Genomic DNA, 15,500 nt, shown 5'->3' with positions numbered 1-15,500 from the left:
TTTTAAGAACTGAAGTTTAATTTTCTCCAGAGCAGTGTTTTCTCGAAGTGTGGTCTACAGGCCTCCTGCCAGGGAATTCTGGGCAGGGAGGGGCTTGTTACAAATTCAGGAGCTCACTACAGTGGTAGCGACTCTGGAATATGGCATTTTAAGGCCATACCTCCTCCCCCACCCCCCTTGCTGGGTCTGTGCATGCCCAAGTTTGAGAACCACTGATCTCAATCATTTGGTCTTTAGCGTTGCTAGTTTCTGCAGACTTTCATTTATTTGTTTCTTTGTGGCTTTGCTAAAGTCGCCCTCTTAATATAAAAACTGGTAAAAATTCCCCCCTTGTGATCATTCATTTCTACCTGTTGTGTTTTAAACTCCAGGATACTAACTACTCAGTTTCATGGGTTGCTTTTTATTTCCAGACGTCTAACTCTGAACTTTGAATTTTTCCCACAGGGCCGAGAAAACAGAAGTCCTCAGTGAAGATCTGTTACAGGTAACAGAAGAAAGACTTTTTAAAGTGCTCCATTTAAATAAGAACAACAACAAAAAAGCCCATAGGCGGAAAAAACCAAACAGATGAAAAACCCATAGGGGAGAGCTGAACCTTATGGTTCTTTGTTTTGGGGGGATTTTTCCCAAAACAGAATTAGCATGATTAGCATGGTTTTGAGCAGGAAAAGAAAAGCAGTTGAGTGGCACGGTGATAAAAGGGGATCTGAGACTTCGGTGTCATGTTATGAAGTTCAGATGGGGCTAGTCCTGAGTCCAAGTGCCAGGTGTTGGGGTGGGGACAGGGGGCGGAGCCTGGGTGGGCCGGCTGGGCCGTTGGCACTGTGGGCTGGTCACGGGTCCCTGCAGGCCGCTCGCTGCGCGGTGCCCTTGATGCAACAGGCCCTACCAGCTGCAGCGGCGACCCCACTGGCTCCAACAGAGTTTGGAGTTTTTTGCTCCCTTTTATGCTTCTTCCCCCCACACTGAGCTAAGTTGGGTCCCGTAGGACTCAGAGTCTCAGTGACAGTGACCAGGTCTCTCAAAACCACCCAGAGGCCCTAGGGTGGCTTCATATGGCTAGGCCAGACTTTCCTCTCTGTACCGGGAGGGGCATGTCCTGCTGGGGACCTTAACTGTGGCTGCTCCTTGCCACCTCTCAGTAGGCTCCCCTAACTGTGGGACTGGGTGTTTCTCCCAGGAGGGCTGGGACCCTGTATAGATATCACCTCACCCAGCCCCACTCCATCCCCACCCACACCGAATACTTCGAGAAAGACAGGACCCCTTCCACATGCAGGTTTTGTTAAGACTTCGTCACCTGTCTCCTAGCCTCGTATTTTCATAACCTGCCTCAGGTGTGCTCCAAGGAGTCCCTGGAGACCAGAGATCTGCTCCCAGACGACTTTCTTTCTCTTCCCGCGGAGCGGAGCTGCATAACTTAGAAAAACACTGCCTGTGCTCTGCTCCCACCCCATGCAAACAGTCTCCTAAATTGTGACAGTTTTCTGCAGGTAGAAGATTTTAAGAGCACTTTTTTGGGTTTTTTTTTTTTTTTTTTCTATTTTTAAGGACTAGAAATTTTTATCAAGGACTACTTTTTTTTTAAGATTTATTAAAGAATCATAATCTTTTTAAAAAATATTTATTGGGATATAGTTGATGTACAATATTATAGTTTAGGGCTTCCCAGGTTGCTCAGATGGTAAATAATCTGGAAACCTGGGTTCAATCCCTGGGTCAGGAAACTCCCCTGGAGAAGAGAATGGCTGCCCACCCCAGTATTTTTGCCTGGAGAATACCATGGCCAGAGGAGCCTGGCGGGCTACAATCCATGGGGTCACAAAGTATCGGACACAACTGAGTGACTAACATACATACTGTAGCTTAAGAATCAGATTCTTAACACTATTTCCCCACTAGCTTTTATCAGATATTTCAAATCCATTTTCAGACTTTTAGAAATATTGTTTGTTCCAGTTCCACTAGGTTTTCCTGTGAGCATTCTCATTCCCATATCTCATGTCAGTGATTTCATCCCCAAAGCCCTGAGAAGAGACCAGAGCTCTTGCTGGCAGGTAGAGGCAGAAATTGTATGGGACTCAGAGAGTGACCGTTCTTGTCTCTTTGCTGAAACATCCACCGGCGTCTGAGGAGTTTGGTAGTTTCTAGAAATCCTTATTTTGTTATATACATATTTATTTGATTAAAGTATAGTTGATTTGCAGTGTTGTGTTAATTTCTGCTGTATAGCACAATGATTCAGTTATATATAGCTATATATCCTTTTTCATATTCTTTTCCATTGTGGTTTATCACAGGATATAGGAACTCCTTATTTTATAACACAGACACTCCACGTCTGCAGCAGTTGTCTTCCTGCTCTTATTTCTGTGGCCTTTAGCCATAAAGAAGGCATGTCGTGGTTCCAAGTGCTGAATCTGGTGACCAGCCACCTGTATTCCATGCCAGGTCTGCCCCTTACTAGTTGGGTGGCCTCAAGAATTCTCTGAACCTCCCTCTGCCTCAGTTTCCACTTCTCAAGATGGAGGGTAATCGACATATCACCCCATGGGGCTGTTGGGGGGGGCTCATGGGTTAAACGTGGTCAGCCCTGGGAGCAGAGCCCGGCCCGTGGTAAGGGGTAGATATTAGTGACTTGTTGATATGATTTTTGCCACTGTCACAAGCCACAGAAGTTATTTTGTTTCTGGTGTGAGACTTCCCTCAATTTGCTCTTTCTCCTGCCTCTTTTCTTAGATCTCAGTTAGAGCAGTTCAAGAGGCCGCCCTTTTATCTTGTTTGTATGGAGTTTCCCCAAGAGGCTGTCAACCCCAGGAGGGCAAGAACCACAGATTATTTACTCTTGTTTTTCTAATACCGTGTACAGGGATTCAGTATATACTTGTTCCTTCAACACATACTACCTTCCATTCATGGGCCAGGCAGTGATCAAAGCACTTGGGATAAATCAGTGAACATAACGGACCAAGGCCCTATCCTTGTGGACTTTATAAAAGTGAAGTCGCTCAGTCGTGTTTGACTCTTTGCGAACCCATGGACTGTAGCCTGCCAGCCTCCTCTGTCCATGGGATTCTCCAGACAAGAATACTGGAGTGGGTAGCCATTCCCTTCTCCAGGTGATCTTCCCGACCCACAGATCCAACCTGAGTCTCCTGCATTGCAAGTGAATTCTTTACTGTCTGAGTCATCAAGGAATTCTAGTGGAAATTGGTGCTTCCTTCGCAGCTCAGTCAGTAAAGAATCTGCCTCCAGTGCAGAAGACCTGGGTTCGATTCCTGGGTTGGGAAGAACCCCTGGAGATGGAAATGGCAACCCACCCTGTTACTCTTGCCTGGAGAATCCCATGGACAGAGGAGCCTGGCAGGCTAGTCCATGGGGTCGCAAAAATTGGACATGACTTAGCGACTAAACCACCACCAGTAGAAAATGGAATTGAGTAAAAATGGAGTTTTCTGGGTTCCCCCCCGCCCGTGTTTTTATGGCCAATGGAGAACACATATCAATTTTCCAGTGCCTTACAATCAGGTCATTATAACATTTGAGGCAAGTGAGTGGCATCTGGTCCTAAATAAATGAGTCTGCAGATTGGGGTCCTCGGAGGGGCCCCGGGTCTGAAGAAGGGCTGCTTGAGAAGGAGGCCCAAAACCGTCTACTTGGGTAAAATGTTTTGGGGTAAAAATGTATTCTTGAAATCTGTTGATTTTTCTTTAAAATAGAAAGCATCCCTAAGGGCCTGCCCTCATTCTTAATGAGTCATCAGAATACACATTTTTGGCATTCCTTCCTGTAAAAAGCAGCTCTCTTTGCCATAAACAGCCATATCCCAGCAATAATATTTTGGGAAGCTAATGATGATGAGTGGGCCCCCGGAGTCAGAGTTTCTTACTCTTGACTGTCCATTTTACTTTAGAGGTTTGTTCTAAAACAATAAATAAATAAAGGCAAAAACAGCCCCCCCCCCCCCCCCCCCCAGCCATCCCAAGCCCGATAAGGAACAATCAGGAATAATTTTGAAAACACTGATCTCAAGTGTCAGTTGAGGAGCACATCTTTGACTCTTCTGTCTGATGTACTGCGTGTGGAGGACTCCATTGCCACAATCTGGAGGAAGCTGAATGTCCCCATGGCTTTCCCACTGGCAGCGGGCCTGGGGTTGGCCTCAGCTTGTTCATCTGCAGTGCTGCTGGGTGGACCCGGGGCTTTGCCGGTACTGTAGTGGGTGACTTGGCCACCGCTCATCAAAGTGCAAGTTCTAGTCAGGACTGTCCCTTCCTCCTGCACATGGAGTCAGCCTATAACAGATCTGAAGCTTCACTGCAAAACCAGGGACTGTTTTGGCCTCTGGGAGGGTATTTGACAATATCCAGGGACAGTTGTGGTTGTCAGAAAGGGGGCAGTTGGGTGCGACTGGCATCTACTGGGTGGAAGCCAGAGATGATGCTAAACATACCAATAATGCATAGGACAGCTGCCCCTAGCCCAGAATTATCCAGCCCAGTTGTCAATAGTGAGAAACCCTGCTGTAGATGTATGGGAACCTTTTCCATTTACACCTGAGAGCTAAAAAGTTCGATGGCAGGACACTCTTCCCTGCCTGCATGCAGACATTGCAGGAGAGGAGGCTGAGCTGGTTCCTGAGCCCCGCCGACCGCTCGTCTGTCCTTTGTGTTTTCAGATCGAGCGGCGCCTGGACACGGTGCGTTCCATGTGTCACCATTCCCACAAGCGTCTCATGGCCTGCTTCCAGGGCCAGCATGGCACCGACGCAGAGAGGAGACACGTGAGTACCGGTGGGACTCGGAGCCCAGATTCTCATTCCCTGAGAAGCTTCTTGCCCTTTATCAGTCGATTTTTCCCAAGTAGCATCAGAAGGTTTGACTGCAGACATGAACCTGTATCACCATTCACACTCATGATTCGTGCCTGACCATAACATTCTTTCATGCTTCCCTGAGCTGAAGGCCCTGCTCACACTGAATTCTCTACAGGTGCTTTTAGAGATTGAAAGTGAAAGTGATGAGACAGGGTGTTTGGGGCTGGTGCCCTAGGATGACCCAGAGGGGTGTGGGAGGGGAGTTCAGGATGGAGAACACATGTACCCCCGTGGCGGATTCATGTCAATGTTTGGTAAAACCACTACAATGTTGTAAAGTAATTAGCCTCCAATTAAAATAAATAAATGTATATTTAAAAAAAAAAAAGAAAGTGAAAGTGAAATTCGCTCACTTGTGTCCAACTCTCTGCAACCCCCTGGACTATACAGTCCATAGAATGAATTCTCCAGGCCAGAATACTGGAGTGGGTAGCCTTTCCCTTCTCCAGGGGATCGTCCCAACCCAGGGATTGAACCCAAGTCTCCCACATTGCAGGCAGATTCTTTACCAGCTGAGCTACAAGGGAAGCCCTTTAGAGATTGTGCCATCAGTTAGAAATCCTTTGACGGCAGAAGGCCGAAAGCCTCTCTTGAATTATCTGAGAAAGTAGAATTAACTGACTTACTAACTGAAAAATCCAGTAGTTGGGATGACTTCAGGTTCGGCTTGGTCTAGCCTTTCAGCGATGTAACCAGGACCCCAGTTTCTTTCCACCTTTCCTCTTAACTTCTTCAGTGTCTGCTTTATCCCTCACGGTGCAGGCTGGCTACCAGCAGCTTCCATGGGCTGCCTGCTTCTTTGTGCATGTCCAGCTGGAGTAGAGAGCATGTCTCCTAGTAGTGTCCTTAATGGAGTGAGGAAACTTCTTTTTTCCCATACCAATGGCAGGTAGAAGTCCCTTTCCATTGCATTGATGTGCGTTGAGTCACAGTCTCCGTTCCTGAACAACCTCCTCCCAACCCCCACCAGTTACGGTGGGTGGGGGTGAGTCTGGGTGAGGAGACGGGATGTGCTGGTTAGCTTAAGTTAATCACGGCTCATCCCAGAGTTTGGGCTGTGGTCTTACCTCTGGTTTGTAGGCTCTATCGAAACCAGAAGAGATCCTCAGCAGGACTCAGGATGCTGTTACAGGCAGGAGGAAGGATGGGCTTTAGGAAACAATCCGATGTCTACTCCAGGGTACGTTTGCTCAGAGCATCCCAGTCCCCATATCCCTTGAGTGGAGCACCGCGGCTTTGCTCATCAGGCAGTTCCCTCCTTAGTGTTACAAGGTCCCAGCCTATGAGCGTACTCTGACCCTTAGAAGCCCGTGTAACTTTAAAGTGGGAGTTTCGATGGCTTTCAGGAAAGCTATGATTTCCCATATTATTTTATTTGTCACTAGATGTCGCATAAGAATTGGTGGCAGATGATCTGTGTCATCTCCATTGATATTTCCTACACACGTTTCTGGCCAGCTTGCCATCAGAACCAGGCCCAGCCCACTGGTCCTGCCCCCACTGTTCCTTCACATTTTCTTGCCATGGCCTCCGCTCTGCTCCCCTGTTAATATCATTCCCTAAGGGTCTGCCGTCATCTCCTTACTCTGGCCTTCACACTCCTTGGGGCTCCTCCTCCCCTCATGGCTCCTAACTAGTGTGTTTATTCAGGCACCTGTAAACCATGTTGTCTTTTTTTAATTAAACTTTTAATTTTGTATTGGCGTATAGCCGATTAACAGTGTTGTGAGAGAGTCAGGTGGATAGTGAAGGGACTCGGCCATGCATACACGTGTATCCATTCTCCCCCAAACTTGCCTCCCATCCAGGCTGCCGAATAACATTGAGCCGAGTTCCCTGTGCTCTACAAGTAGGACCTTGTTGGCACCTGTAAACCATTTTCAATCAGGAAAATACTGCCTCCCCTGGTTGTCTATTTTATCATGCATAACCTAGTCTTCCTTCTGTGTTGACTCGTGAATGCCATGCACCCTATTATGCAGACCAGGTTGTCTTGTTTTCCTTCTTGTCTTATCCTCTCCCTCCCATAGCTGCTTGATTTGCAAGTCCTGTGATTCTGTCTTGTGACTATGTCTTGAATTCCTCACCTCCACTCCATCTTTACCACCTTCGCCTAAATGCAAGACCTGATTACCTCTCATATGGACTGTTCAGTTACTTCTTGAGCTACATTGTCTGTCTCTAATTTCCTTCTTTTTCTAGCCTTTTTTCAGTGTGATCACCAGAGTTGATTTCCTGAAATACAAATTGATCCTGGACTTCCCTGGCAGTCCAGGGGTTAAGACTTTGCACTTCCAATGCAGAGGGCACAAGTTCGATCCCTGGTCAGGGAACTAAGAGCCCACATTCCATGCAGAGAGGCCAAACAACAAACACAGACAACAGAAAAGTTGATCCTGTTATCCTGCCTAAAAAAAAAATTCTTAAGCTTACTTGTTCTCAGCAGGGACCAGAACTACACTCCTGGGGATATTTGGAAAGGTGTAGAGACTTTTTTGGTTGCCATAAGGTCAGGGGGACCCTCCTGACATTTGGAGGGCAGGGACCAAGATATTAAGCATTCTGCAGTATCTGAAGGAATAGATCCACAGAAGGAAGCCTCCCATAAGGCCAGCACTGTTGTGTCAGGACAGTGGCTGGTTCTCATTGCCTGGGTTTAATTTCAAGGTCTTCTTTTCCTTTTAATTGAAGTATAGCAGCCTTACAATATAATATTAATTTCATGATTTAATCTTTTTATAGATTATACTCCATTTAAAATTGTTATAAAATATTGGCCATATTCTCTATGCTGTACAAAATATCCTAAAGTCCAAGCTCTTTAGAGGACTTGTGTGTGTTCAGTCACTCAGTCTTGTCTGACTCTTTGAGACCCTATGGACTGTAGCCCGCCAGGCTTCTCTGCCCCTGGGATTATCCAAACAAGAATCCTGGAGTGGGTTGCCCTTTCCTTCTCCAGGGGTTCTTCCCAACCCAGGGATTAAACCCGCATCTCCTGTATTGCAGGAAGATTCTTTACCACTGAGCCACCTGGGGAAGATGACTTGAGCCCTTCATAATCTGATCAAATTTTCCTTATCAGTTCAGTCTCAGTATTTCCTGCTTCCTCCCGTTCATGCTATAGGTCATTGTCCTTCACACAGAGCTGTCTTCTTGTTCCTTTGGTCTGCTTTGAGACACAGCCCCGGACCAAGGGCGGATACCAGAGGAAGAGAGGGGTAGTTAAGGGAGGCTTCCTGGAGGAGGCGGTGGCCTGGCTGTAAAGGAGAAGAGTGGCAGTTGGTGGGCCTGTTCCAGGCAGCAGGGGCAAAGGTGTATCACCCTCGTTGCTGAAACCTAATGCCTCAGCCTTCGTTTTCCAACCTCAAATCAAAGTGCCCAGGACAGGCTCTGAGAATGTCTACAGTCTGCATGCGGGAAGGGGAGTCACCATGGAAACGACAGGTGATTGGCAGCCATCAGATGTCAATCATGTTGAGAAAATTGCAGCAGTCTCTCAGGCTCGAGGAAAACTGGAGGAGCCTCCGCAAGGCCCCATCGAAAGCTTCCATGCTTGGGAACGGGCAAGAATTGGAGGGAAGAGAGACGTAGCAGGTGGCCTTCTCAACCCAAACTTCTCAGCTTATATTGTGGGTTATACATGTTAGATCTGGAATTATTTTTGCGCAACTGGCATGCCTTTTGTAAATTAGGACGCCCTCAGCCGTCTCTGTGGAGGCGTCTGATGTGAGTAGACAGCATCTTCATTAATTAGCTCAAGTGTCAAATGAGTGGAATGTCTGTAATCTGGATGTTAGGAAACGGGATTGTTGTGCTTGGGAGTAAGGGCATGGAAACCACAGCTTAGTTACAGCTGGGTACTTGAATGATGCTTGTCAAAATAAACTCTTCTATTTATGATTTGTTTCCCCATAGACCTCCATCTAGAATTGCACAAAGTATATTTCTCTTCCTTATTGCATTTAGCATATATTAAGTTCCCTTAGAAAGGCAACATCACTAAAAGGTATGCATTATCCTCTGTTGTGATCCAAGTGTACTGCCCATTTTCTTATAGCTTCCTAGTCTAGAAAGGTGGAATCTGGGAGCGTCTCCTTGTGGGGCAGATGAATCCTGTTGTTTATTTATTTGAAAATAACCTGATGGGGAAGGAAGGTGGATAAATATATTTGTTGTTATTTATTTTTATTTATTTTTTATGTTATTTTGTTTTATTTTGACTGCACCATGCAGCATGTGGGAACTTAGTTCCCTGACCAGGGATCGAACCCGTGACCCCTGTATGGAAGTGCACTGGACGGCCAGGGAAATCCCCATTGTTATTTATTTTTAAATTTAAATGAACCATTTTGAATGGGCTGTCCATTTACATGGTCAAAATCCATAATATTCAAGTGAACATAACATGATGCCTCTCCCAGCTCTGTTCCCTGGGTACCCAGTCCCCCTCTCCAGGACCACCAGTAGAAGCAGTTTCTTGTATAGCCTTCCAGAGAAATTCTATAAGTATATTGGGTGGACCCCTTTGAAAGCAGGAAAGGCAGGTGCCATGCGTGAGGTCACGGCAGAGCTATGCCACGGCAAGGTGAACCCTTGGTCTTAAACATGAGTGCTGTTCCTACTTGGAAGGCAAAATGACACGGGGTGCTGCAGCATTGAAAGCAGTTTTCGTTAGCAGGTTATGGTGTTATGACCAACCTACGTGCAGCCGTCCTGGCATCTTCTGCCCGTATTCTGAGATAAGCCACCAGCCAGGTGTGGACAGGATCTGAACTGGGGCTTGGGCCATCAGCACCGAGGTCTGGCTCCGTGCCCTCACCGGGGTGCCTGGTCAGGCCACGTAAGCACCCTGGGCTTCCCATTTCCCAGCCACACTATACGAACATTAATCAGATGACCCTTATGGTCACTTCCAGCTGAAAAACCAATCTCTGGTAGGAATAGGAATGGTTTTGTGCTTAAAAACCTTAAACTTTTTTGGATATTTAGCTTGGTATTTTCAGATTTTTAACTGAAGCAAAATGTTTATGATTACGGCCAATGTAAGAGCCAGTTTAAGAATGAGTATTCTAGCAATTTTTGAAATTTGAGCAGTTCATTGCATTTATTTGCCATGATAATCAGAGGACATGGTCTGTGTCTTATGTCCTATATCCCTAGTGTATAGGACATAGTATGCTCTTGATTAACCAGTAATTATAGTATTAGCGACAACAACAATAATAATAGCAGCTTACATGTACTAAGTACGTACCATTTGGGGGGTTGCTTGACCTTGATATAGCTCCTTTAGTCAACAGACAGCCCTAGGACCATTGCACTGTTAGCCCTAATTTCCAGGCATGAGGAAGTGAACACAGAGGCTAAGTCACACAGTTGATGCCTTTGAGACTGGAACCTAAACCTAAATAGGTATCTCTTACCTGTGCGGTGTACCTGGAGAAGAAACCAATGGCTGATGATCTGATGCCGGTAATTAAGAATGGGTGTCAACTCTAATGAAAAAAATAAAACCCCATTGTCTTCTGCCTTCCAGAAAAAACTCCCTCTGACAGCTCTCGCTCAGAATATGCAGGAAGCATCAACTCAGCTAGAAGACTCTCTCCTGGGGTAAGAATTGACTGCTATCAGAGAGAGAACCGAGTGCCCTGTGGGTTGGTGGAAGTGGGTGGCTGGGGGGGCGGCCTCCTGCGTGGCCAGAGGGACTGTGAGCGTGATGGCGTGGCCCATCTGCCAGGGGAATGGCTCAGGCCCCAGGAGAGGCCCCTGGGATGCTAGAGAATCTTTCTTTTAATAGAAGTGGGGATCGAGGCAACAGAGGGCTAATAACAAAGTAATTGATAGGTCAGTGTTTATTCTGCTGAGCCTGGATATAAAGAATGCAGTCCCTTCCCTGGTTCAGGTGTTGACTAGGATTTATAGGCCCTGACCAGTCCCTTCCAGTCCTTAAGAGTCTTTAAAGATGATCACCATAGTGTCAGTGGAGGTCATCTCAAAATAGGGCCTTTGCTGAATTATGTGGACCTTTTCTTTCTTTCTTTTTTTTAAACAATGATCATGTATTACATAGTTTTAAAATCTGGTAGTAAAGCTGTTTTCTTTGTAAAAGGAAAGGCTGACCTTTCCTTCCACCTGCTTCTCTACGAGGCTAGTGTCCTTGGGTCCTGTCAGCTCTCTCTCCTGCTGTAACATGGGCCTTCGTCTCCCAGCTGGCTATGACCTTTGTATTTTTCAGCCCATTTCCAGGGTCTGCCATACTCTGCGCCCTATAGTTCTCTGTCATTCTTTGAAGGGCACTGCCTAGGCTGTGAAGACAGAAAACAGATACAGTATAATGAACTTTACTATTATTTTCTAGCAGACAGAAAACAAAATAGAATAATGAACTTGATGTGTGTTTTAAACGATTTTCAGGGTGCTTTTGAGAATGCTTGGTTTCCCCCTGATCCAAGGACCTAACCTTCAGTGAGTTGTCACCTCACTACCGTGCGCACACACAGTGTACCATTTTAAAGAACAAGCCTGTGGACTCACGCCCTAATAAATTTACAGCATTTTTAAGGCTCTATCGTGTAGCGCCCTAAGGTGTTCCCATCGTGGGGAGTGCGGAGCTGGCTCAGTGTGGGCTTTGGGGGCCAGATTTAATGGATGTACATGTGTTGTCGGGGCATCTTGTTTTTTAAAGGAAGATGCTGGAGACGTGTGGAGATGCTGAGAATCAGCTGGCTCTGGAACTCTCTCAGCACGAAGTCTTTGTCGAGAAGGAGATTGTGGACCCTCTGTATGGCATCGCAGAGGTGGGGACTTCGGTGGGGGCTGGGCAGGGAAGGTTCTCGTGTATCTGAAATTTTAACCATCAGTGCTTTTGACATTTATGCTTCTTTTTGGAAATAAGGGGCGTAAGCAGAGGGTACAAAATCCTTTGCCTAAAGAGAAAAAACATTTGTAAATAAAGATCACACTTTCAGACGTTAAACTGAAAAGCCTGGAGCTCGTCCCATGTGACATGTTCATGTGTTCTTTCCAGGTCGAGATTCCCAACATCCAGAAGCAGAGGAAGCAACTCGCCAAACTGGTGTTAGACTGGGACTCGGTCAGAGCCAGGTAAGAGGAAGCCGAAAACAACCCACAGTGCGGCCTTCCGTGACATCCCCAGCAGCCGTCCCCCTCCTCAACACAGATAAAGACCCCTGGTGGACAAAGAGGAGGTCACCGCAGACTCACACGCCTGACTCACAGACCGAGTCACAACCCTCTTATACCTGCTTTCCGGCCTCGTTCTCCCAAGCATGGTAGTGAGATGGTGTTAGAACACCCTGCTTTTAATAAACCAACAATGAAAGGAGACAGGAAAAAAAAAAACCTAAGTGTATTCAGGGAAGAAGAGACGGTTCTAAGAAAGACTAAGAGTGTTGCTCTTGGAGTAGTGGAGTGTAGGAATAAATAGATCTGTGATCTAGCAATCTCGAAGGGTCCCACTGTGTCAAGATACACTCGTGTGGTTTTGATTATTTTTCACAGTCAAGGGATTCTGTGCTCCACTCCATCCTAGAACAGGCATTCTTGCACATTGCATGTGCTTGTGGAGAACAGACAGGACTCAGGGAAGGGAGTAAATCATCCTTCCTTCCCAGAGCATAGTTAGTTTCATTTTTTAATTGTCACATTTTATCGAACCTCTCTTCCCCTCCTACTTTCTTCTCATTTGCACTTTCCTGTGGTCTCTTCCACAAGATGAAAGCTCTGCAGAAAGGGGAACTCAGTTTCCTTCCAGATAAAGGGAAAGAGCCTGACTGTAAATTTTAAAAACATGTAAGAAACTGCTTATGTTTTGTCAACAACCAAAAACAGGAAGATCTATATCTGAAGTTGTGTCTGCAAATAGATTAAAAAGCACTTTTATCTTTAATCCCTTCATCACTGCAGACCTTGTAATCCATTGTATACTCAAATGTCTTACTGTATCAGAGAAAACATCACGCAATACATTCAGAAAAGCTGGGAAAATAATTCAAAATACAATATAATTAACTCAAAAATAGAAAGAAAGAAATGCTGGTGCTCAACAGGGAAGAACTAAGTAAAACCAAGTGACCATCCCAGAGGGCTGATGTCAAGTGACCTGTCAGCGCTCCGGGCTCCAGCCTCAGCTCCATCTGTGAGGGCGTTTGTATCGATGACTCATATGAGAAGCATGGGGATAAGGGCGATGGCCCCCATAGGTCCGATCCTTTCTCATACCTTATACAGGGGTTGACAGGCTTCTTCTGTGAAGGGCCAGATAGTAAATATTTTCAGCTTTGCCACCCGGAAGCTCCCCGTTCCGGCTCCTCAGCTCTGCTGTTGCGGCATGGAAGTAGCCCTGGGCAGTGTGTAAATGCGTGAGCAAGGCTGTGTTGGAAGAAGACTTTATTTGCAAAACAGGTGGCTTTGCATGAGCCCTGCTTTGTTAATAGTCATCATTGCGCTCTTGTGAAACAGATGTGGTTATTTCTGTTTGGCAAATAAATGGAGACACAGCCACCATTTACTGACTTTCTGTGTATCAGATGCTTTCACCGCAGATTGAGTCTGTAACAGAGCTGCATTTCCTTGTTTCTAAGATGCCATTGTGTGTCAGATGCACCACTGATCTAATACCCGACTTCCAGAGGGAAGTGAAATAGAAACACCACTGTATTAAATGTACAAATCAATTGGTAAGACACATCCTGATTTAACAAATGTTGAGATGATTAAAGGGACATCTAGAAATTAACACGTGGTGAAAATGGTAATTGCCACCACCTACCAGGCACTTGGCCACATGCCAGATACACATGTAATATGTGAGTTCTTCCGATTCTCCCACCAATCCCTATCAGTTTGCCTCTTCGTGTTTTCAACAGACATGATGTAGGTCCTTACTGTGAACCAGACTCTATCAGATCCTAAATGCAGAGACCCTTCAGTGAGAGTTGCGGGAGGACAGGGGTTAGGAGGTTATGTGACATCCTCTGCTTTGAGAGGAGACTTGCATTACAGAGACAGGCATGCATGGCATGTCTGTGATTCGCTTTGGCCCTTAGACACAACAAACAGCAGAGCTAGGATTCTGAACACAAAGCCCATCATGTTCTTGCCACCTGTGTATGTGTGATTAGAATCTTGTGGCCAGAACCAGCATTGGGGAGTTCAGGCTGCCCAGTGGTAGATTTTCGCTGAAGAAAAGCAAGGATGTTTTTATGGTTAATTAAACAAAGCTATGAATCACTCTTGCTGGAGTTGATTGAGCAATATTATAGATGCCTACCTGCCCGGAATTTACATCTGCAACACACATATCCTGTAGGAGATTTCAGCACTGACTCTTCGTCCTGCGTTCATGGCCCCCTTCATTTAATGATCAGAGAAACTGAAATAGATGAATATTTCCTCGTTAGTTTTACTTATTCCTGTTGTTTTCCCCTGGAGAAAAATGGTAACAGCTAACATCAAGTGGGACCCCCATCACATGCACACGCATATACATGTATGTTTGTTCTCTCCTTTGTTGCTTAGGGCAGTTCTGGCAAGCAGACGGTATTTGTTTTCTTAGTTTTGCAGATGAGACAACCTGAGGCATAGAGAGGTTAGGCCATTGCCCAAGGTCACACAGCTAATGAAGGCAGAGCCAGGCTTTAGACTTGAGCCTATCAGGCTTCAAAGCCAATGCTTTTTCCGTCGCCAGCTTTGCTTCAGCAGGTTTGCTGAAGCCTTGCCGTGGAGGAGTGCACCACATCAGGAATGTGAAAGAGTGGGGCGGAGCCTTTTGAGGGCAGTGCAGTCATCTGGGAAGCTTGATAAGATGCTAACACGGGTTCTTATCTGCATCCATATAATATCCATGTTTAAATTTAAAGTGCTAGAACTTTCCACAATAGCAGGTATGTCCATATTTAAAAAGTCAAAACACACTTGAAAACCGAAGAGAAGTTGTTTTAGAGTGTTATTCCCCATGCACCGGCCCCCCACCATGACTATTGCTGTATAATTTGGGGGAAGGGAGTCCTGACTTACTGTGAAAGGAATGTAAACATTCCACATTATGTTTCAGATTTGCTGTAGCTGTTGTCTTTAGAATATTAATCCTTACAAGTGATTTTAATTCTTAAAGTGCTTTCACAGCTATCGATGACTAGCTCCACGACTGAAGTTCTGGCTTCCACTTGCTAAAAGTAGTCACAGGTCAGGACAGTTGTTGGCGGTGTTGTAAGGGGCCCTAAAGAGCAGCAACTGACCCCCAGTGGCACAGGGAACATTCTGGAACAAAGCAAGAGGACAAGGGGGTATTTATTTCATGGCAATGATCTCAAGATGGGACGCTAGAGGAAGAGGTTCCATGGACTGATTTCCAGCAGTGGGGCTTGCATGAGACAAGATGTGTCACTTCTGCTCGGAGCGGACAGCTGCTCCCAGCACTATGAGCATCCCATCACGGCGGGAAGCCTGTGTCACTTTCACCAGTTTCCTTTCTTAGAGGATAAACTCCAGAGAAGCTGGCATCCTAGGTACTAACACCTGTCCCAGGTAGAATCAGCTTTGGGAAAGGAATCTGTCTCTGTTTGATCCTTGACTCCACAAGATTGCGTGTATACGGTGG

At 46.0% G+C, this 15,500-nt stretch overlaps 1 protein-coding gene across 5 annotated transcripts in view; it reads left to right on the top strand.

The window, feature by feature from the left end:
- ARHGAP17 (Rho GTPase activating protein 17) overlaps positions 1–15,500 on the top strand; it is a 95,389-nt gene that overhangs the window by 40,231 nt on the left and 39,658 nt on the right. For all 5 annotated transcript variants that reach the window (XR_011485468.1, XM_070461060.1, XM_070461063.1 and 2 more), the window contains exons 2-6: positions 448–487; positions 4,682–4,786; positions 10,416–10,489; positions 11,565–11,676; positions 11,907–11,983. Coding sequence is in view for 4 of the 5 variants with exons in the window: in XM_070461060.1 (XP_070317161.1) it covers positions 448–487; positions 4,682–4,786; positions 10,416–10,489; positions 11,565–11,676; positions 11,907–11,983 (408 nt within the window). In the remaining variant the exon portion in view is untranslated. The remainder of the gene's footprint in view (positions 1–447; positions 488–4,681; positions 4,787–10,415; positions 10,490–11,564; positions 11,677–11,906; positions 11,984–15,500) is intronic.

Source organism: Odocoileus virginianus, chromosome 33 (genome assembly GCF_023699985.2).
Source record: "Odocoileus virginianus isolate 20LAN1187 ecotype Illinois chromosome 33, Ovbor_1.2, whole genome shotgun sequence".
Taxonomy (NCBI): domain Eukaryota; kingdom Metazoa; phylum Chordata; class Mammalia; order Artiodactyla; family Cervidae; genus Odocoileus; species Odocoileus virginianus.
The sequence above is the reverse complement of the archived record's forward strand: the minus strand, read 5'-3'. Positions and strand labels throughout refer to the sequence as shown.